The 24,435-nt window shown below is 44.0% G+C and overlaps 1 protein-coding gene across 5 annotated transcripts in view; it reads right to left on the bottom strand.

The window, feature by feature from the left end:
- Window positions 1–24,435, bottom strand: part of Tenm4 (teneurin transmembrane protein 4) — a 375,231-nt gene that overhangs the window by 181,275 nt on the left and 169,521 nt on the right. For 2 of the 5 annotated variants that reach the window (XM_026387278.2, XM_026387274.2), the window contains 3 exons: window positions 24,173–24,271; window positions 22,732–22,967; window positions 7–177 (listed from right to left, as the gene is read on the bottom strand). In XM_026387278.2, coding sequence (XP_026243063.2) covers window positions 7–177; window positions 22,732–22,967; window positions 24,173–24,271 — 506 coding nt within the window. The remainder of the gene's footprint in view (window positions 1–6; window positions 178–22,731; window positions 22,968–24,172; window positions 24,272–24,435) is intronic. The other 3 variants (XM_026387275.2, XM_026387276.2, XM_026387277.2) reach the window with 2 other exon arrangements.

The following is a 24,435-nucleotide window of genomic DNA, read 5'->3' on the forward strand; positions in this document are numbered from 1 at the left end:
CCCTACCTTCTGTGGCTCCTTTGCCTTTCCTGTCAGGGGTCTCTAAGCCAGTGCCCCCTGAGGGATACAGGGAGACGTCCGTTGGCACAGGCCAACTGCTGGCTGTGTCCTCCGTGATCTCATACATCTGCCCCTCCATCGGCTGCAGGTGCCAGTTTAGGCCAAACAGGTGCATGGCTGTGGTGAGCAATGAGAAAAGTCATCTTTTTCTGCTGGGGTTGGAAATGGGGCTCCAAAGCCATAAGGGGAGGGTGGGATGGGTGGGGAACACAGACATTCAGTTCAGTTCAACAAAAGCCCAGGAAAGGGGCTCTTACAGCACCAGGCCCTGCACAGGGGACTGGAGACACAGACGATTAAGGCTTGACCCCGCCCTTGAGGGGCTCACGGTCTGGTTGAGCCAGGACGGGGAGTTTCAGGAGGTGTTGGCCTTTTGCTTCAAAAGATAAATAACAATCTAGAGGGAAAAATTACAATTTGTATCACAAAGAGTTAATTTCCTTAATGGAAGAATAACTTTCACAATAATAAGCAAAATCAAACAACCCAGTAGGAAAATAGGATAGGATATGAACAGACAGTTTACAGAATAAGTAATACCAGTGACTTTTCATCATAGGAAAAGACTCTTGACGTTACTCATGGTGAAAGAGATGTAAGTTAAAACTCTGAAATATTACTTTTCACATATGGTTTGGCAAAGATAAAGAGGGCTGAAAATACACTATATTGGCAGAGAATGGGAAGCAAGTACTCTCATATTTTGCTAATGTGAGCATAAACTGGTATTTGATAAATCTATCAAATTTAAAATATATACACTCTTTATTCTGGAACTTAAAGTTTCCATTTCTAGAAATTTTGCCTGTATACTCACACGTGTACTAAATGGTGTGCATATAAGGCTATTCACCACAGTATAACTTGTAATAGCAAAATGTTATAAACCAATCATTGATAGGGGCTAGATAAGCTATTATCTATAGCAAAATAGTATAACCATACAGGAGAATGAAAAAGCTTTTTATATATTTTTCTGGAAGGAAAACTATAATGTATAGATGACTGTATTTGACAAACTACCTTTGAGTTAAAAATAAATTTCTGCATTTGTATAGAATATTTCAAAAAGGATATGAAAGATAGTCATAACAGTAGGTATGTCCTCTGAAGGAAAAAGCTTATGGTCAGGGGAGGAGGGAGACTTGTTTTTCACCATGTATCTTTTGTACCTTTTCATTGTGTACCATGTGTATGCATCTCTGTTTAAAAAACATTTTCCAGTGTAGCAATTGCAAATAGTCTCATACAACAATCTAAAAAAAAATCATGAGATGACAAAGCATGAATATTGTTTGAGACACAACGCCTGAAAGGGCTAGGAAGCCTGTTTCCAAAAAGTTTGTGATCTAGTACAAAGCATCTGCCTAAATCCCACTTTTGGCTTCAAGACTCATCCAGACTCACCACTCTCAAGAGGCCTACACCAGTTTCCCACACATGGAGGAAACACTCAAGTCTCCCAACCCTTCCACCCAGGTGCTGTGAGCAGCTTTTGCTCCTTTGTTCCAATGATGAATATTTTCTAAAAGCCCACTCTATGGCCAGCAGTGTAATAGGAAAAATCTGGAAGCAACCTACAGAGATGGCATTGAATCAGGCCATCCCTGTTTTCCATGAGCTCATAGGAAAGGAGGGAAGACAGACAAATAACAAAGCCTATGGAGAAGGACAAGGCCCAGAAGAGGAGGTGGCTGATCCAGAAGGAGGGCCTCGGGAATGCAGAGAAAATCTGCAGAGAGATTAAAGCCATAGTAATTGCACTTGCTGAGGTCCTGCAATGGGAAAGGGAGCATGCCAGGTAACATATGTATATTATGTCCAATCCTCGTGGCAGCCCCACTAGACCCAGTTTACAGAGGTGTACATTAAAACTCAGAAGGCAAAATCTCCCAGTACACAAAATGATGAATGCCCGAGGAGATGGGAAATGCATATTACCCCGATTTGAACATTTTTCATTTGTATACATGTATACTGGATTATCATCTTTTTTTTTAAAGAGAGAGTGAGAATTTTAATATTTATTTTTTAGTTATTGGCAGGCACAACATCTTTGTATGTGGTGCTGAGGATCGAACCTGGGCCGCACGCATGCCAGGCGAGCGCGCTACCTCTTGAGCCACATCCCCAGCCCCTGAATTATCATCTTGTACCCCATAAAGATGTACAGATATTATGTCTTAGTAATAAATAAATTAATTTAAAAACTCAGGTTAGTTGAAATTATGACAATCATAAAACTATTATTTATGAGTGCTCCCCATGTACTACACATTGTGTTAAGAGTATTAAAAGCAACATTTCCTTTAACTCTCATAACAATCCTGAAGGGTATTAATAACCCCATTTTACAGATGAAGAAACCAAGGCACAACAAGACCAAATGATGTATGCAAGGTGAAATGGCTAGCAAGTGACAGAGACTAGACAAGAATCTCAAGCTGCTCAAATCCCCCAAACACAAATCACTAGTCTTTCTGGCTTGGAGGCCCAGGTGCCACCTACTTAGCTGCACTGCCCCTCCCTATTTAAGTCTAGCAAGGCAGGCATTAATTAGAAATACTGCTCCTTTAACATGTCAACAGTCTCCAGACTTTTACTTCTTTTTAGGTAGCAACACGGGATCCTTGAGGGGGAGGCAGCTGTGGCTCCTGGCCCCAGGTATGGAAGATGTCACAGATGGTGGTTTTGAGGGAGTGTGTGACTGCCTTCAAGACAAAAAAACCATAGAGTGCCTAGAGCATATAGCACATGCTTCTGACTTCAGGTTCAAACACAAGCCATCCAGGGGACACACACGTTTGACTTAGTCAGGAGGCCCGTACCCAGCAATGGTCATGAGATCAACCCTTTGCTTTCCCTTTGGTTACTGTGGAGTGGGACCAGAGGTAAGAAAACTGGTTTTGAATTGTAGACAAGGTATCCAAACTGAGAAATGGGATACTAATATTGCAAAAGACAGTTGCTATCAATGAAGTACCATGTGGCAAAAGTGCTTTGCAAACTGCACATATATGTGATTGTCATGTTTTCTGACCTCTACATTGGTGCTGTTGATAATAATAGTGACAACAGTAGGTGACATTTACTGAGCACTGATTTAAGTACCAGGTTCTTGTAAGATGCTTCATACTGCTCTCCACTCTTCTGAGAGGTGACAATAATAACAATAAAACAGTTCACTTGCCTGGAAGGAGGGAGCACTCTGTTTCCAAGATTGAATTAGCTCACATTTCTGCTTACCTTCTTACTGTTTTAATCTATATATTGGCAACTCCAAAGGTAATGGAGAACTTGTTTGAACTGCAGACAACTCAGATACATGCAGTTAAATGAGCAGCGCTTCTTCCCCCATTAGAATCAATTATCTCATCTAAGTGTGCAAAAGTGCTGTCTTGTTAAAAGGTCATGAGAATTAACTAATCCCAGAATGAATAGAACTCTCACAGCTCTGTGAAGAGAAACATTTTTTTTTTCGAGAGAGAGGAGAGAGAGAGAGAGAGAGAGAGAGAGAGAGAGAGAGAGAGAGAATTTTTTTTAATATTTATTTTTAGTTTTCGGCGGACACAACATCTTTGTTGGTATGTGGTGCTGAGGATTGAACCCGGGCCGCACGCATGCCAGGCGAGCGCACTACCGCTTGAGCCACATCCCCAGCCCGAGAAACATTCTTATTGTTAGAACTTTCTCTTCTTTTTAAGAAGATGCAGAGTGAGTCCTTCCTTGAAAACACACACACACACACACACACACACACTGAGGGGAAAGAAGTGTTGCAGGTGAACATGGTCCTTAGGACTCAGATCCCGGGGGTGGGGGTGGGGGGAAGGTGAACATTAGTGCCCTTTCCTCTTAAATTTTTACCCACTGCAATCATACTGGCCCATACAATTGTGAGGCTGCGGTGGGTAGGGGGTGTTTCTGTGACCTGTGTATTCCTGAAAGCTACATAAGAAAGCAAAGCTCTGTCTCCAACTCCAACTGAGTCTGACGCCAGGTGACTTGGCCATCCAGAAGTAATTTGGAGGCTGCATGGTTGGGAAAGGAACCCAGGGTCACCTAGATTGGACTGAGAAATGGCTTGCTGGCAGGTGATAATTAGAGACAAGAGTCGGATAAGGCAGAGATTAAGAGATACGAAGTTCAAGTTTAACCAGCAACGTCATCTTAAAGCCAAAATAAGAGAGACCTTTCGTCTGTGATCTAGGATATTAAATATAAGTCATTGTTGTGACCTCTTGATTCTTTCATTGTGTTGTTTGGCTGGTGGTCAGTTTTATAGTCTTGGGTGATAGGCAAGGGCAAGAGAGAAAGGGAAATAGTTTGCTTTGCTCTCATCTTTCCAAAGGACAGACATACACTCAGCCAGAGACTGTTCTTTGAATAGCAAGCTCAAATGACCACTCCATCCATGACAGTCATCTAAATGATAATGCCAACACAAAAATTTTCCTCATTTCAGTGCATACTAAATGCCAAATACTTTATTTATACTATTCAATTTCATCCTCATATGAAGGTAGGTTGAAAATTATTAATGGGAATATATATGTGATGGAACTAGAAAAGAAATTGAGTTATAGTGACATACTCTGATTTACTCAGAGAGGTAAATGAAGTTACTCAACACCACAGAGCTGATATAAGTGTGGGACAAGTTCCCAAACCACACCACCTCTTTTCTATATTTACTTTAAAAAGAAGATAAAATATGGGCAATGTAAAGGCTAAATGTAATATAAACAAATTTAGGCTAAAATAAATGTTGTGGGGGAGGTGGTTATAATAAATATTCCCTGGCCCACAATAGCCCTCATTTAAAGCTGTGTAGAGCAGTAAATGCATGTTAGCCAAGTGATTTGGAAGTAATAGCCATGGATTTAAAAGAAAGGAAGGAAGGAAGGATTCAAGGAAGAAAGGAATGGTGAAGAAAAGAAAGACATGTTTCTCCCTAGCCTGAAAAGGATGGAACAAACTACTGAAACAATATGAATTATAATTACTGTATTCCTTACTCTCTGAAGAATTAATGGTAACCACCCACCACCCGTGTACATCACAGGATTATCTAAATTACACCCTGCAGTGTGTATTTATAACTATGGTGCAAAACTCTGCTCAGTACATTGAAAGTGACCTACATAAGAAACCTGATCCTGGTTTTCCCATTAGACTAGTTTGTAACTCAATGAAAAGGTGAAGAGATGCTAAGGAGTTCAGAAAGAGGCTGTGGAAAGGTAGAGGTCCACAGGATCACCCACACAGAAATGTTAATGAGTTCTAAAAGCCAGCAGCCAGGATGGCGGAAGTTCTGATTCCCTGGCTCTGGTCAGTCTGACATTTTCCTGTTGCCTTTTCCTACCCAGCAAGACATGAGAGATGGCTCAGAAAGTGCAAGCTCCAACCTGACATTTTTAGAAAATGCTCCATAGATGCGCAGACCTTGAAGGTTCCCCAGAGAACCCAACCAGCAGGAGGCAATTAACAAAGTCTTTATGCAGGAGTGGCCAATGAGAACAGGAGAGTTCCTGCTGTCAGAGTGCAGGCAGCTCTTCCAAAATCAAGCACAGGGCAGAACACAGTGTGTGAGCACGCTAGCAGCGCCAGGGAGTGACCAAGGATAACTGTGCCCATAAAGAATTGTTGACTCAAGTGGCACTTTGGGTTTCAAAAGGCAGTGGGACCCAATCCAGCCATACAGCTACCCACTTTCCTGTGTATATTAAATGCTTTGATTTTGGCGACTTTTGGTTTATTTTAAAATAAAGTCATTGGTATAAAATTCAAATCAATGGGCTCTTTTGACTTATATCATCTAGCAGGGGAAACAACAGCAAGAACAACAACAGATTTTCATTTCCAAGGTTATATTCCTGGTTTTGCTAAAAATCCACAACATTCAGAAGTTTCAGACCAAGATGCTATGAACAAGCTGGGTGCAGTGGTGCATGCCTGTAATCCCAGTGGCTTGGTGGGTGAGTGGGGCAAGGCAGGAGGATCCCAAGTTCAAAGACAGCCTCAGCAACTTAGTGAGGTACTGAGCAACTCAGTGAGACCCTGTCTGTAGATAAAATATAACAAAAGAGCTAGGAATGTTGTTCAGTGGTTTAACACCCATGGGTTCAATCCCCGGAAACCTGCCGCCCAAATGCTGTGAACAAAGAGGTATACTGCAGTGTAATAGGAAAAAACTGGAAGCAACCTAGATGTCTAAAAATAGCAGAACTTAGCTAAATTATGGTACAGGTACTGGATGGAATACAAGCCAATCATTATCAAAAATAACTATGACAACCAGCAATGAGGGAAATCTTAAGATATAATGTTAAGGGGGAGAGGAAGTAGAACACAAAATTTCATGTTTTTCCTGACCACATTTCTGTAGAATCAGATACATATATGAAAAACAAAACAAAACAAAAAAACTTGTAAAAAGATACATGAGGACTGTGGATGTGGCTCAAGTGGTAATGCGCTCGAATGGCATGTGCGGGGCACTGGGTTCGATCCTCAGCACCACATAAAAATAAAATAAATATGTTATGTCCACTGAAAACTGAAAAATAAAGAATAAAAAATAAATTAAAAAAAAGATACATGAAAATCACAACAAGTTTTGTATTACCTATTGTGTAGGGTTCTGGATAAATGTTGTCCTCTAGTTTCCAAAAGCACTGTTTACATTAAAAAGGAAGTTCTACCATTGTCTCAGACTAGAGAGGTGGAAGAGAAGGATGCTGGGCAGAAGAAAGAAGACCTAACTTTGGGCACGTGCCATGTGCACGTGCCATTAGACATGAGGACTTATGTGCACTATCTCATTCAATCCTTAGGTAAACCTTGAGAAACTGGTATAACGAGTAAGAAAACTGGAAGTTCAGAGAGGTTCTGAGACTTGGTCAGAGACACACAGATAGGAAGTGATTCAAGCTGCACTGGAACCAGATCTGAATGGTTCCAAAACAAATTAAAGTGTAAAGGAAAGTAAGGAAAAACTGTGGCTGATACCATGGGCAGATTTGCTCTTTTGAGACAGTTGTAAGGGACTTTCCTCTTGAGGACAAAGTATGGAGCCCCACTTTGTCATATCCTGGTTGCCACAACCAAAACCATGTAAGCAACTTGTCTGGGGGCAGCATCAGCCTTCAGGATGGAGTCCACCCAGATTGGTCAGTGCATGTGACAGGACCTGGGACTGAGCAGAGCCCATATCTTTAGACCCCTAGTTCTGAGCTCTTGCCACGAAATGACTCTGTCCTTTTGCAACAGCAGAAAATCCTGTAAGAGGAGGAATCCTCCTTGTTGGTTGTCCTTACATCAGGCACTGTTTCCCAGATGGAGGGAGCCATCTCATGGCCTAAGATAAGGGGAACGACCCACAGGACAGGCCACATGAGGCTGTCATGAGGATTATTCCTTCCATTTCTACCCTCCAGCATCTGGTCCAGAGGAGTGAAGAAGAAAGGGAGGAGACAGACACCCTGAGGATCCGTATCAAGACAACAGTTCTTACCTATGAAAACTTTGGCCTGTGTATGATATAATGCTGAAGGAATCACTTTCATTATGTCATTTAGCTAAGATGGATGCTCTTAGTAACCCCATTTTATAGATTAGAGGCCTCAAAACAGAGCTACAAAGTAGACATTAATAATTGAATTCTGTGTCTCTAGAAAACCAGGGCCCTGGAATTATCTACAAATGCACCACTCATCATAGCAGCACCACCATCCCAGAGCAGGTCTCAGTGACTCTGAACCCTAAAATCCTCTCACACTGTTGCCAAAGAAACACAAGTTTACATTCATTCCTGAGTTTTTTGATCATTGACGAGGGAACAGACTTTCAGGGAATGACCCGCAGAGAGGACGTGGCTAATGCTAGGGAAGGCTACAGGCTTCTCTTTATATTCAAGCCTTTATTATTAATTCAGGCATCGAAGAGATCCAAGGACAGCCTGCTTGTCCCAACTGCCCCGACAGGTACCCAATCAGCACTGCCCTTTAGGTAGCACAACATGACAGCTCCAGATCTGGGGAGTGCCTGTCATTTCCCAAGGCAGGGATGCTGGAAGACACTCAGCCATAGCTAGATTCCTTTCATTGTGTCACTTGGACCTAAGTGTGGACACTCATCAGATGGTTAACTAAGGCATCTCTGCATAAAGGTGTCTCAACTGAGGCAAGATCAGCCTCTATGATGTGGCATCCCTTCCTTTTCCTATACTAAAGATCGAATGGGGCAGAAGAAAATCATGGGGTTGGTGAATCTTGACAGCCTACAGAAGGAAAAGATGCCTGTTGCTATGTTCCATTTCCATAGCTACTAGAACACATACTCTAGCTCCGCCCTACAGTGACATTTCCATTTCCTGATTTCCTTTGGCACACCGACCATGTAACTGATTTTTTTCCATGGTCAAAGTCAATTAGGAGGCATCCTCATTGTACCTCAAATGGAGTTTTAATTTGTGTGTATATTATTAAGATAGACCTTTTCCCTTTGGATCATTCACTTTGGTAAGGAGAATGAGGGAAGACAGCTCAACATGGAATCTGCCATGCGGATTAGTAACCTGGGATAATATTTCTCCATAATGAGAAGCATTTTGAAGGAGCACTTTAAAATCTCACAGCAGAGTGCTTGCTGTCTCTTCTTTACCCTTTATAGCTCTCCTGTCCCCTGTTCTTTGGGACCACACCATGTTCTCTTGCCTCCCTACTTTTGTCTACACAGCACGAGACACTCAGTAGATGTGAGTCCCCTGCTGCTGAGTTACACAACCCCTCTGTTTGGTTCATTCCTTGGGTTATGAAGGTTAAGGCTGCACAGAATTCCAGGCATCACGAAGACGATGATCATGATAATGACAATGACGATGATGATAACATGAGCAACAGCCGCTGTCGTTAGATGGAAGCTATACTGTGCCAAGCACTGTGCTGAGTCACAGTGTCACTGGATCATCAGGAAGACTGTAAGGTAGGTATCCTTATCCTCATTTGCAAGAGGAGGAAACTGAGACAAAAGAGGTTCACCCATATGCCTGAGGTTTCCATTTAGTATGAGGTAGAGACGAAATTCAGATCCCAGTTAGATACATACTGACCTGAGTCTGCTGCTAGCCACTCCATGATGTGACCTTCTAATGAGATAAACAACTGTGGAAATGACCAAGGTGGAAAAAACATGGCCAGTCTCACCATGATGTGGAACTGCCTTCCTGCTCAAATATCGTTGGCAGAGTTTCCCCAAGAACACACTTGAGGTAGCATCACTTCAGTGCAGAAAGTATTTTAAAAGATCATTTCCAACACCATTGAGCACAGTGTCTGGTGATCCACATGACCTCTCCTAGCTCAGGAGTCTCACTCTGAGTGGATTTCTCTGTCCCTTGACACATCTGCATGGTCAGATCCATGCTTTTGCTCTTAGTATCCTCTGCCTGGAATGGCCATTAGCTTCTCTATTTCTTAAGAATATCCCCCAGTCCTTCCAGGTCTCTTCCACAAGGACTCACACCATCACTCCCAGCCAGAAGTAATGTCTGCCCTGGGCCCTTACCATTATTTCCCACCTATCCTAAAAGTGCTGGCCGGATGGTGTTTCTGTTTGTGCTCCCTCTCTTGCTGTTTTCCCTGCCAGACTAATTATTCAGTGGAGATCTGTAGGAGAGACAGCCAGCAAGTCAGTCACTTAACCTCTCTGACTCTGACTCTCAGTTTTTTCATCTGTGTAAATGCAAATAATTGAAAACCATCTTCCAGATTCTTGTACAGATTAAATTTAAAGAAGGTTCTTTATATATTATAAAGTGCATTGAAATATAAAACATTATTATTTCCATTGCTTAATAGTTAATGAATGAACACTTAAATGTATTAATTTAATTCAGGCTGTATTTCATATATAGACTGATGCAAAAAAAAAAATAGTCCTATGTAGACTATCAACAGTCTCAGACTTCACAATGAGGTGTGTGTACCCTAGTATTTAATAGATCTGATATATGACAGAAAAAGTTAACAACAGGGTCAAAGAAAAGACTTCAATTTTCAGGAAAAGAAAAAATGCTACTTATCCCCAAACTTTCACTTACAGCTCTTTTCCCCTTCTACTCTATCTCCATCCAAATACCCTTTCTGCATGCACAGTTGGGTGGAATTGTGTGAGTGCTCACAGACCCAGAGACACAGAGAAGAGGAACAGGTCTTGAAGAATTATAGAGATGGACAGAGTGGTCCGATTTGATACAATATGATAAAATGAGCCCAAACCACAATTAAGAGTCCTGGCATTTTTTTCTCCTCCATGACTGGGGCCTGTGAAAAAATCTAACTCTGGGCTTAAGGGCACAATAAACCTATCCACCTGCCACACACCAGCAGGAAGGGTTTTCTCCAAAGGGAAATGTTACATTGGTGACAATCTACTGATGCCAAATGAAGCCTGGAGAATACCAGATTCCACAGGGTGCTAGTGCTCAGTATGGATGGGTCTTCCAGTGTCACCCAGGCCTCCTGAAGCACTCTGGGTGTAAACCACACTCACTCAGTACACAGTGCCTTGCACAGCACAGATGGACCTTAATTCTTCCTACATAAAAAAATAAGTCTGTTTCTCTCCTTATCCTCTCAGCTGTTCAGATGGCGTGAACCAGCCCAGGCCCTCTTGCTCCCCAGCTATGGAGAGAGCAGACTGCTGCAGAATGAGGGCAGGCTCTGGTCAAGGCTGGCAGTGCTCCAGCCTGTGATGCAGCTTTGGACAAATGGCTTAGCTTTCTTAGGCTTCAGTTTCTCATCTATTAAAAGGGAAGTAAAAATAACCTGGTGCCTTGCACATGGTTGGGACTTGACAAATACTTATTGGATAATATTAATAAGAAGATTAAATGAAGAAATGTATGTAACACTCAGAACAGTGTAGCATGAGGCAAGCTCTCAATTCCTGTGAGCTGCCTTCTCTGAGCAGGAGCAGAGGAAAGCCCAGATAGGATGGCAAAAGCCTCGTGTTGGATCTGAGTCTCAGGAACGGGGCCCAGGGATAGGAAGGCTCTGAGGGGTAGAGCCACACCTGGTCTATACAGGGTCATCCATTCCATCTGAATGCATTGTTGAGCTGGAAAGAGCTCAGTTTCCATCTCTGGCAATGTAATGACTAATTCTCTTACATGCAGAAGGATCATTCTCTTACTGCTGGGAAGGATCAGTGGATGGGAAAGGCTAACACAGAAGCAAGGGATTTGTGATGCGTTTGCCCAGGAAAGCCCGTCTCCTGAAGGGGTGGGCAGCCAGGGTCCACCCGCTCACTAGGATTTCTGCAGTTCTATATTCAGAAGCCTTTAGTAAAATGGAGTCTGAGGCCCAGAGAGAAGGAAACGCACAAATGGACATTTTACTGTTTACTCTTCTGGCACAGGTGCCTGAAATTACCAATGTTTCTATCTGCCATCCTCTGCCTTTGTGTAGGCTGCTCCATCTTTCAGAAAGCCATTCCTATCTTCTGTTTCAATATCTGACTTGATTTACAAGCTCCATGCCTCGCGGAAGCTTTATCTGATCTTCCTGGTTAGAATGAATTGCTCTCTCCTTCAGAATCCCACTGGGCTAAGGTTTAAAGTCCAGGACCACGTGTTTGTCATCTGCTTGGCATTGCCAGGGGCTCCATACACATCTGGCTGTCCACGAAACTCTGGATGACTCCAAGGCAGTGATGCAGCTTATGGGGCTTTGCTTGTCCCAGGCAGCAAACGACACAATGCTGTGGACAGGCTCCGTGGAGGCTCCCATCATTTTAAGTCTGAGAGGGGGAGGAGGAGCATCCCCCCCTACTTAATCCCAGATTACCTGAAATCCCTGCATCCAGGGATGGCCTTTGGCTGCTGAATTTAAGAGGGTTTAAAAATCTCTGGGGATTTCCAGCTGCCTGGAGGGGTGAGAGTGTGGGCCACCCACTGGGCTACACACGTTCTCTCACTTAAGCTTCCAAACACCACCTAGCTATGAACTGACATTTTATCAACAAGGAAACCAAGACTCAGAGAAACTAAAAATCTTGTCTGCACCCGGGCTGGAATGCAAGTCTTACTTGGCTCCAAGTCTGTGCTTTTGTTGCAAGATGGTACTGTTATCCGAAGAAGAATTTCGCTGTTTTGTTATGGTTTTGTTACGGTTTTGTTGTTTTAAAGGGAGGAAAACATTGTGTTTGTTACAACTATCTCTCCTTGTGTGCTTCCTTCTCTATCCTGTCCCTCCTTTTCTCCCCCAGTGAAGTGACCTCTGCTTCCTCACCTCTCCCAGGTCTTGGCACTCTAAGTGATTGTACTGGTTCCCCCACCCCAACACCAATGCTATTCACAAAGCAAAAGGAAAAAAAAACACAAAAAACAGCCATCAAGAAAACCTGTCTCACTTACTCACTCTCTCTCTCTCTCCATATAAGTGCAATTAAATTATGTTATTGCACAGTAATTAGAAATAAAAATAAAACAGGCACAGAGACAAATACCTATAATTCCAGTTATTTGGGAGGCTGAGGAAAGAGGATCACAAATTTGAGACCAGCCTGGGCAATAGAGCAAGGTTCTACCTCAAAACATAAAAAAGGGTAGGGATGAATGAATGTATTGATAACTTGGGAACAGTCTTTCTTGAGACAACATTTCCAAACCCAGGAATTGGTTGGGCTTCCAATTCAATGTGTCCTGTTTGCCAAAGGGTAGGAGAAGACCAACAGCATTTGCTGGTGGCTCTTACTAGTAAGAACTAGGTGGCTGACAGTTGTTTAGTCCCCACAACAGCCTATTATCTATATGCACAGGCCAGGGAACTAAGGCTCAGTGAGAGCAGGGCTCTTACTTTAAGTCGAACAGTACTCAGGAACAGGTGAGGGCCAGAGCCAGCCTGTGCTCCCTGCAGACTACACTTTGGCAGCTCTTTGGTGATTGCTTTCCTGGTTGCCCCTCCTCTGGACCCAGGAGCCCTTTTTCACTCTGGTGTGCTCTGGACTTTCCATCCTTGATGCCTCTCTGCTCTTTCCCTTCCTTCCTTCCTCTCCCTGTTCTGCAACATCTGTTAGTTCTGGTCCTAACCTCCTCCTCTCCTTTTTCTCCTTCAACAAACTTGTGCCAAACACATGCTATATCACACCAGACCTGGGCACAAGAAGCTGCAGTTATGACACAGTGTACAAGTTGTTTCTGCCCTCATGGAGCTTACAATCTAACAGGGAGATAGATTTTCAACAATCATGCCACCACCATTTAGTTGTAATTATGGGGGCACCATGAGCAAAATATGGGTATATAAATGGTTCCTGGTCTAGTGTGTGTGTGTGTGTGTGTGTGTGTGTGTGTGTGTGTGTCAAAGGAGCCTCTCTGAATAAGTGAAATTTGTGTGAAGCTCTTGAATAAAAACTGAGGAGACTGAGGCAAAAGGATTGTAGGTTCAAGGTCAGCCTGGGCAACTTAGTGAGGTGCTGTCTCAAAGTAAAATTTAAAAAGGGCTAGGGATGTAGCTCAGTGGTAGAGTGCTTGCCTAGCCTGTATGAGGCCCTGGATCCAATCCCCAGTACAGATGGAAGGAAGGAAGGAAGGAAGGAAGGGAAGAAGGAAGACAGGGAGGAAGAAAGAAGAAACCAGGTGGGGAGGAGAACTGAACTGATTGGGAGAAGGGGGTGACAGAGAGCAGGCGTCTCCCTTCAAATTGAAGATCCTTTATCCTCTTTAGGTCCCCGAGCCACTTGTACCTATCATTTCCCATCCACTAAATTGATCAACCCAAGATCAGGCAAGATTGTGGGGGTATTAGATATCTGGCTGGGTTTGGAATTCAGTCCTATGAAGACTCTCTGGTGGTAACAAGAGCTTTGAGCCATTTACAATGCATGGCCCAGGGATCTCACTCTGGGGGACGCTCCTTCCAAAAGAAGAAGACAGCCACAGCACAAAGAGGCTCACAGAAGCACTATCTGAAATAGTGAAGGATGGGAATGGAGGGATACGATGGTAAGTGTCATGGAGCTGCTCAGTCTGACAAGAAGGAGCTTAGAAATGCCTCCCTAGTGTTAGGCCCTGGGGACAGGCAGAGCCCTGTACAAAGTAGAAGAAGGAATTCTAAAAACTGGGGAGCTGACATCTACCATCTACTCTCAGAGACCCTCTCCATCCTTCTCAGCCCTGCTCTGGGCCTTGCGAGCTTATCTACATGTCCTGGATGGGTGGGTTCCCCTGGGCTCCAGCTACTGGTTGGGTTCTACCAATGGGAAGAGATGAGAGGGTAGAAGATAACTATCTCTGACTCCATCATTACCTTTCCTCTACTGCTCCTACCTTGTAGGAACAGCACTGTCTGGTGGTAGCCTCCCCAGGTCCTGGTAGAAGGCTTCCCAGGGTAGCAACAGTACCCTGGTATCAGCAGCCCAGGGTTGTGCTGCTCCTTAACACAAAGCCTTCACCCTGTCATTAGTCTTTCTATTAAATTCTTCTCACATTAAAAACAAATGAACAATCAAACACACAAATAAACAAGCAAATCTAACAACCTCCTGCCTAGTAATTCCATTGCCAAGAAGATCACTTTGAAACTGTTCTATCACAGGGCAGCTCTGCAAACTGGAAAATTTTCTTTCATGCTGAGCTGAAACATGTCAAATGACTCATAATTTCATACAGCCCTTTTGTTTGTTCATTTTTATTCCTATCTTACAGATGAAGATCCTAGAGCATAAGGAGGATAAGTTCTTGCCCAGCTAGCAGAAGAGGGATGAACAGATGAGACCACAGGTCTATAGAGTCTAGGCACTTACCCCCACCTCTCACTCCAGACATGGGCTCCCCAAGACAGGCCTCTTCACATGGGAAGTTCTCTAGACAGAGAAGCTTGCTCCCCCAGAATCTGCTTTGGCCTTCTTCTATATTTACCCTTCCAGCCTGGCTTTGCCCTCTGAAGCTCCCAGAGTGAGTCTGACTTCCCCTGCATGGCTCCTTTTGGGATATTGGGAGATATTTGTCTGGGGTCTGTTATAAAGAGCACAACCTATATATAATCTTGCTATTAGCAATTCCTATAGAGCAGTATGAAGGTATCAATCTTGGAGAAAATGTTAATGCAGGCTCTTGTATCTTTATCACTTTTTCTTCCTCCTAAAAGACCAAGTTCAATCATCTCTGTTTCCTATTCTTTGGGCTATAAAGCTAAATCTATGGCTTCTGTCCAAAAGGCCTGATGTGAAGTCAATGAAAAAGGAGAGAAAAATGAGCCTTATTGCTCACTAATAGCACCCAGGCCCAAAGTGCAACAGGCCTTTGCTTATGAAGCAAATGACATCTGAGATCCTGACATTGCATGAGCTGAACCGGATGGGGATGAGTGAGTGAGTGTTGTGTGGAGTTCATAGCCACTGTAGCTTCTAGTCCTAATTCTTTTTCTATTCATCTCATATCCATTTCAACTTTACCCAAGCCTCGGGACATAAAATGGACATTTCTCCCACCATGCTTCTGCCCATACTGTTGTTCTGCCTAGTCTACCCTTGGAGAACTTAGCCATCATGCAAGGCCTTCTATTTAACCAAACCTTATTGAGGATGGCTACCTTGTATGCAGCTTTGTCAAGGGCATGAGCATGCAGCAGAGAGCAAGATGTTAGGAGATGGGGGAGTGAGTGATGGCCCCCGCTAAGAGGATGGGAAGTCTAATACCCTTCTAACTGGATTGCTGCCATGCTGATATCCCCTATGCAGAGGGAAATGACAGAGACCTTGGGAGACCCTGCACAATTCTCTGCAAATTATAGTTCATGCCCAAGTTTCCCCTCTACAGACATTTCCCAGATAGCCTCAAGAACTGGATGACCCAGGTTCTACCAGATGAAGAATTGCAACAATATTCCACCAAGCAAAGCTGTCCAGTAGTTGCCCTTTGAAGAACAGCAATTAAGTTTAGCAACATTCTCACTTATAACTTACACAATCACCACTTGAAGCAAGCATTCTGATTTTATTTTATGTTTTACAATCCATAATCAATTTCTGGTAAAGGTAAAAAATGTGACTTAACTTAAAAAAGGATTTCTCATTGCTTCTGAGCATGTTACAATGTTCCAGTGGAGGTACATAGACACTGCTGCAGCCCACTTTTTGACTCCACCATGTCCTGCTACAATTTCCCACAGGCAGGGAACTCAAGACTGGGAAGACCCAGATGGAATCATCTACTCCTATCACATTTCAGGTTGAAATAACCAAGGTCTAGTTATAAGAAGTAGTAATGATAATCTTCCAAGGCCATCAACAAGGGACAGCTCCCTTATTACATCCACCCCGTGATTTTCAACATCATATTATATAACCTGTACAACAGCCTTATGAAGGTGGTTTTATTATTCTTCCTACTTTGAAGAAACAAGGCTCAAAAGGTTATTTCTGGAGAGGGTAGGGCTAGGATTTCCACCCAGTCTATCCAACTCTGAGTCCTATCTTCTCTCCTAGTGAGAGTACCATGCTTTGGAGAAATTACAGGGAGTGACACCCCTATCTCACAGACTGGCCTAGGTCTGTTGATGGAAGAACCAGCATCTCAGAGGATCCTGGGGCCTCTGTAATCCACTCCTTCAGTAATCCACTCTTGGTTTTTATATTATTAGCAAGTCTTTTTTGTCTCCTATTCCAAAGGCCTATCTGACCAGAGAGGTGCTTGAAGAGTCCTCAATATATTAATTCAAGGTTTTTCCATGGCATTCAGTGTTCACCTCTTGTAGTCTTTGGAACAGGAGGGAAGCTGTCAGTTTCATCTGGATAGAGGCAACTACTGTCAATGAGGCAAATTGAACTTTTGTGCTAGTAGAAGAAATGATGTGAGGTGCTTTGTAGGTGCCAACCCTTGCATCTCCTCCCCTGGAACAGCCAGACATCTCTACAGATGGTTCCTGACAGGTCCCCTGGTTGCTCTGTCATCTGCTCTTGTGACTAACTCAGTCTGGGAAGTTCCCAGATGCAAGACAGTCCTGATCCAAATTCTCACCCAGAAGCTCCTCATGCTCTGATATGTGATACAATAATACTAATATCATTGCTGCTGATAATAATATCTAACTTTCACAGGTGTTAAGTCTGTGCCAGGCAGTGGGCTAGGTACTTTATATAAATTATCTCACAACAATCACTACTATTATCCTTATTTTACAGAAGGATAAAATAAGTTTATGTGATGTTTCCAACCTTATTTTACAGAAGGATAAAATAAGGTTGGAAATATCACATAAACTCAACCTAATATCTCAAAGCCTGAAAATAATGGAGCTGAGATGTGAAAGCAGGCTGCTAATTACAGAACCTAGACTCTCAACCAGGATGCTACTCTGGTTTCCCCATCTGTAAGATGGGACATCATCCCAGTCGCTTGTGTTATAAGAACCATCTGAAAAGTGGAAAGTGATGTTCAGAGAAGTTAAGAAATGTTGCCCGAGTCTACACAGTGGGCAGGGGATAGAGCCAGGACATGATGTGAAGTCTTTTAATTCTTTATCATCTGGTCTTGAAACTACAAAAAATAATACTCATTTCACAGAATCAGTGTGAGGGTCCAAAGAGATGATACATGTGGCCCAATGCTAGGCACACAGTAAAAATTCAAAGAACCAAATATTAAGACAGGTAGATTGTAGCATAAGGGTTAAGATTGTGAGCTCAAAAGAGAAAGTATATTTCAAAAGCACCAGTTCAAGAGCCAGGGCATTTGGGTTGGGAAGGTCACATTCCTAACATTTACCAAGTGACATTGGTAAGTTACTTTAGTTTACTGGGTCTCAGCGTCCTCATCTGTAAATTGTGCGGTTGTTAGGAGATTTCAGTGAGACAGCATAAGCTGTTCTCCTTAGAACAGAAAGAGGCAGGTGAACAGCACACAAAGTCAAATGATAACAAGGGACCAAGATTATTCTTACTACTCTACAACACATCCTTAGCCCCTGGAAAATGTTTTTAAAACAATAATGTTATGTAAAATAAAGCATTATTACAATGGCTGCACAAGTTTCACATGTTGACCTAAAACTTATCTTCTCCACTTATCACTCTCCGCCATGTTGTTCTGCGAACAGATCTCTTCAGGAAAGGAAAAGCAAGGGCACTTAAGTGGAAACCAATAAGGGCCAGAAAACTGGAACAGGGAGGAGCAGCAAATGAAAGGAGGAAACTCATCCTCAATGGCTGCCTTGCTTAACAAGAGGGCAGGTGTCCTTTGGAGCAAAAATGTACATTTTCTACCTGAAGAGATCCCACAGCTGCCAGAAGGTCCTCCCCAGACTCCCACCCCAGGCCAGGTAAGCCAAGTAACTCAGGGTAGGGAGGGGGGAGATGGCAAGACCCTCCTCCTGCTGCCTTTGTCGGGGGGAAGTGCTCACTCTGATTTCTCTATTTTTCCCATGAAAATACCAGTAAATAGCTCTGCAATTGAAAGGTCACTGGCTGCTCATTTCTCAAGAAACTTCCCAAGAAAGAAACTGAACGTCAAATGGATCTGTCAGGATTACCATCCAGATACGGCAGCCCTGGGCAGATACCAGCAAAAGAAAAATTCTTTTGGACTCTCTGTTTCTGACTCTCCCTGTTCTGGGGGTGTGATGCGATTCTTATCTAGAACTTGATAGGATGTATAAAATAATTACAAATGAAAAGGTTATTCATAATTTTTAAATGAGTTAATTAGTAAACCCAGTCAGATTCACTCATTACAGTAATTAATAATTGATTATACTTGAAATTAAACACAATTTTTCATCAAAAATCTAATTAAATATCTGTGCTTTTGCCTGTTGATTAGATCAGTTGGTCTGCTGGAAAAGAATCTTTGTTAAGGATATTTGTGCTTGGCTGAGACAATTAATTTGATTTTTAATAATTGATAGTTCCTTATAAGTTAGTCATCACAGCCTGTAATTATGGCCAAGCAACAAGACACTGGTTCTTTGGCCCGGCAGCTGGAGGGAACGGCATGCAGGCTGCCACCACCCCACCCTTGGAGGAAGGGTGGTTGGCCCCACACCTGCAATGCATTCACCTACAGAAACTCACTTCGGCCTCTCATGCATCTACCTACATCTGTGGTCATGCATGTTTTCCAGATGAGGAGATCAGAACTCAGGCAGAGCAGTGAGGTCCCTAGAGGAGGGGTGTGGAGGGGGGCAGAGCAGCTGCCTGGTGGTAGAACGGGGAAAGGAATCCAGGGCTGTTAGGCACTGGGGCCAGGTGCTTCCCCAAGTCCTTGCTGTGTCTCCAGGTAGCAAAGGGAACACCCAGGCTTGCCTGTTTTTTTTTTTTTTTTTTTTCCTTTTTGGTACTGGGGATTGAACCCGGGGCACTTAACCACTGAGCCACATCCCCAGCACTTTATTTAAAGACAGGGTCTCTCTGAGTTGCTTAGGGCCTTGCTAAGTTGCTAAGGGGATTTTGAACTCATGATCCTCCTGCCTCAGCCTCCCAAGTCGCTGGAATTACAGACATGCACCACTGCACCCTGCCCAGGCTTGCCTCTTTGACCTAATCCCTGGGTGTGATCCTGTCTTAAGATTTCTACATAGATACAACTTTATCAGAAGGATATAATGAACTGACTACTCCTAACTTAGGACACAAATTCTCCTAAAGTGACCTTACATCTCTCTACCCCCTCCTCTCTATACCTACACTGTCACTGTCTTTGCTGAAGCCATTGGCTATTTCTAAGAGCTCTGCCTTCTGCCCCTTCATTCCTCTACACTTATCTTTGTAAAATAAAAATCTGGCTATGCCCTACTGTGCTTATGACCCTTCAATGACTCTCCAACTGCCCATCCAATAAGGTGCTCAGCTGTACTTTAAGGTGATCTTCATAAATCTGACAAAACATTTGTATATTAGCTCCAAGGGGTACCCCAGTCCTAAAGCGCTTCAAGAACTCTTTCTGCGGCATGGTCCTATTTCAAGTCTCTGCATGTTCTCTTGATTTAAAATACCCTCCTGCATGCCTACTTCTGCAGACTCCTACTTTAAGATTCCATACATACATCATCACCTTTCCCAAGAAGCTCTCCCCAGCCCTCCTGGCTGGGGATTGTTGCTCCCACAGCCTCTGAACTGCTGTGTCCATCAGTCATTCTTGATTTACCTGCTAACACGACTATCTCCTCTTTTAAGCTATCAACCTTACCTTGAATCCCAGCACTTAGCATAGTGCCAGGCTCAATGGTCACTTAGTAAAAATTCTCTCAATGCCTGAATCCTATGCTTGCTAAGTGGGCATTGAGCTCACTTGTACCCTTCCTACGACAGGGAGTTCACTACTTCCCATAAGTAGCCCTGTCATTTTTATTTAGCTGAAGATTGACCAAGTATTCTTATAAAATGGAAGAAGAAGCCCATGGAATGAAAAATAGTTTTCTTAGCTATAAAAATTTTCTCCTCCTCCCTAAAATTATCTACTGTTATGGTTTGAATATGAGATCTCCTTAAAAAGTTCCTATTAATGCAGTAATATTCAGAGAAAATGATTAGACTATGAGAGCTGTAACCCAATCAGTCCCCCCTAGCTTGAATCGACTGAATAGTAATAGTAGGCAGGTGGGGCATGGTTGGAGGAGGTGGGTCACTGGGGACATGCCCTGGAGGGGTTCATCTGCCCTGTGGCCCCTACACACACATACACACACACACACACACACACACACACACAAATTCATTCTCTCTCTCTCTCTCTCTCTCTCTCACTCTCTCTCTCTCTCTCTCTCTCTCTCTCTCTCCTTCCTGGCTACCATGAGGGGAACAGCTTCCCTTTGCTATACCCTTCCCTCATGATGTTCTGCCTCATCCTGGGTCCAGAGCTTTGGAATCAGCTGTCTATGGACTGAAACTTCTGATACCATGAGAACAAAAAATAAACTTTTCCTCCTCTAAATTATTCTTGTCAGGTATTTGGGTCACAGCAATGCAAAAGCTGATTAAAGCAGCTATTTGGTATAAATCTCAAGGCTTCAATGCAAAATATTGCTGTCTATATGTTGCAAAGTATTTGGTCTTGAACAGTAACAGTGCCTTCTAATAGTCTACTAATTTAGGAAAACAATAATATCACAAAAGCAAGGGAGGGCTATGTCAGGGGTTGAGGTGGTGGCGACATACTTCTAATGATGCTGGTGATGGTTCATGAATTCCACAACCCTCACCTGTGATCCAGGCTACATCAATGATGCACCTCTCAGAGAGCCTGAGTGGCCCTGACCTCTCCCAGTTTGGCTGTTCCTTTTATCTAATGACCCATAGCAGGAATGGCGAATAAGTGGTAAGTCATCTATATTCTCTACTCCTGCAACTGTGACAGACATCACTAATCAATCACAGACACTCTTTTTGAATCTGAATATAACCTCAGAATCCTTCCCAACACAACGTTCTAGGTAATAACAACTAATCAATTAGATAGAAGAAAAGATTAAACATGTATGCCATCCTGCCTTGGAGCCATGCATTTCTCTGAGCCTATCTTTAAAAGAGGAAAAAGAGACCTGTCATACCCAATGAGGCTTATTATAGTGTGAGATACAAGATTTCCCTGCTTGCTGGACTATCATCTTTCTCTTTACTGGTTTTTATGAAATTCAAAAATCTTGAGGAGAAGTGACCTTGGAGCTTACATCCTTACCTAGACCCTATTCATGTTCAAGCCATTTCTCCAGAACAAGTGGAGGCCATCACTCTCAGTGCCAGCACTGTCTACCTCTCAAGCCTAGCCCCGCTTTTCACTCACAATGACTTTGCTTGTTACGGGTTCTTTTTCACAGTGGATGGTACTCTGTCTTCCTTTGGCCTCTGCCAGTTAGTTCTATTTCTACTTATTGGCTTATGTTAGAGGGAAAAAACAAAAACAAAAAACATTTGTTTACATAATTGTCCCTGAATTCCTTAGTCTGGGTTCAAGGGCTTCTTTGGCTGGCCTGACCTACCTACCTTAAGTCTTAGAATTATAGAACCTGAAGGCTAGAAAGGACACAGAAGGTTAAGCCTTTACTAATTGGCTGGGTTACATAGAGGTGGAGACTCTACACAACGCCCACAGATCTCTTCAGATTAATCTTTTCCTGGGAGAAGACCAAAGAGAGGGTCAGAAGATGGAAACCAGACTGTGATAGAAATATATCAAAAGAACGCAGATTGGGAGCTTGTCTGGGAACAAGACCAAGATAGAGGATCAGGAGGAGTTTCTGACATCATGTCTGTGCCCTGGGATGGGGTAAGCAGCATGAAGCCAGTGTGGCTCCAAGTCTCTGTGCTTCCTTCAGTCTGCTCACTGGCACCCATGGCTCCTCAGTTGGGATTTCTCTGGGCTCCTGACCCTGGTTCAACTCTAATCTTGGTCCCTCTGACACCCTCAGATGACCATGCCAGACCCTTTCCAGCTGACAGGCTTCCCTGGCAGTTTCCCTCCAATGCTGGGGTGCTCCACCCCTTTGTTACTCCTCACTATAGCCACCTGCTGCTTTCTCTCCAATCTCTCCGTTTGCCATTTATTTTTCAGTAACTCCAATCTATGACACTCATGCTGTGCTGGTGAGGAGGCTTCTGTGCCCAAAGGCACCTTGGTTGCTGCCCTCTGGGCCAAAGGGGAGCCATGGGGAGCTGGGATGAGGATGCACTTACCCACAAAGTACGCCAGCAGGATGACCAGTGTGGCCGAGATGACGATGGCACTCAGGGCTGCGCACTTCCAGTTGCAGTACTTGGAGGGCTTCTTGAGGTTGAAGGCTGGCCGGGCGAAGGTGCTGCGGGGCAGGGGGCGGGGCGGGGGTGAGTACACGGTGCTGGATGTCAGTGGGTACCCTGGAGATGTGGTGCAGAAGAGTGGGGAGGTGCCTCCAGGCTTGAAGAGGAAGTGCCTGTGGATGAAGAGAGGCCAGAGGGCGTCAGGGTCTGCCAGCTGACGAGGCGCCCGGCTCGACCTGCAGGACAGAAGCCGCAGGAGAAGCATGCAGAGGGCCTGGAGAGAGAGAGAGTCACCACAGAGAAGATGGCAGGGACAGGAAGAGGAGAGTCACAAACCGGATCACAGAACGGGCACGAAGACAGGTTTCCAGGGAACACGAATGGGACAGCCCTACCTATGACAACCCCACTGAAGCCAGGGAAGAAGTTGTTACCCACTCAACCCAGGCTGGCCTGGAGGGTCTTCTCCTGGGAATCGATGGCGCTTAGAGTAGCTCAGGGAATTAACTATCTGTTCTTTGAAATTATTGAAGTAACTTGGAAAGTGTCTAAAATCCTGTCTGTTCCTGAGGCGCTGAATATGGAATCTAATTTTTTTCTTCTTCTTCCAATACTGCATTACCAGTGTACATTGGTTAAGGACTGGAATATCCTACTTTGTAAAAGGGGTTTAGTTGGGCTGGAAGCCAAAAATCCACCACTAAGTTCTGCCTGTGGCCATGAGTCTGCTAGTGACTGTTAAGAATGCCTTCAAAGCAATCTGCTTGGAAGCCAGGCCGATGCCTTCTGAGCCCCACATGAAAGCTGGGTGGGAGGCAGATGGGTGACTGTATCCTACAGCCTCACTGCAATCTTGAGGGCAGCGAGGCATGGTTAAAGCACATGGTTATAGCCAAACTAGGTGTCCAGAGATCTTCCCCAGCCTGGTTTTAACCATGGCCAAGGAGGACCTGCATACAGCCTGAGAAATGGAGTGCTTTCATTGCACTGCATACCCTAGTCCCCTAGTCCTGGTGGGAACCCATCCCTCTTGGCGTACAAAATGCCTCAGGCCACAGAATACACACTTAGGGCCAGATGCATACAATACATGGCCTGTACTGCATAAAAATTGCTACATGATATGGTTTTCAGAATGGTGGAGGCAGCCAATGAGATAGGGAGAGCGGCATATTAACAAGACTGCTGTTAATATGCTGGAGGACAAAGGATTCCAAGGACAAACTGCTGCAAGTTGAACATGGAATTGGGGATGGGCATGTGACATGGCATTGTTTCCCCAAGGAGATCCCAGGGAAAGGTCTCAGGGTATGCATGCAAGTGCAGGAGCCACAAGGAGAGCACACACAGAGAGGAGGAGCATGGGGATGTCACCTACCCGTCACCGTAAGCCCCATCATGGCGGGAGGCGCTGAGAATGTCCATCTCAATGAGGTTGTCCTGCAATGTCCCTAGGAATGGCTGCTTGCCTAGGTTTCTACGCACACATGGAGACATGAATGAAGCAATGAGTCATGCATCGATGAAGGGGGAGAGTAGAGAAACACACAAAGTGACTGTTCGGTGCAGCTGTGTGTGAGACCAGCGGGACATGGTTTCCAGGCGATGGGGTCAGTGTGCAAGCCACGTGTGCAAGGGGTC

This window comes from Urocitellus parryii, chromosome 4 (assembly GCF_045843805.1).
Source record: "Urocitellus parryii isolate mUroPar1 chromosome 4, mUroPar1.hap1, whole genome shotgun sequence".
NCBI classification, from domain to species: domain Eukaryota; kingdom Metazoa; phylum Chordata; class Mammalia; order Rodentia; family Sciuridae; genus Urocitellus; species Urocitellus parryii.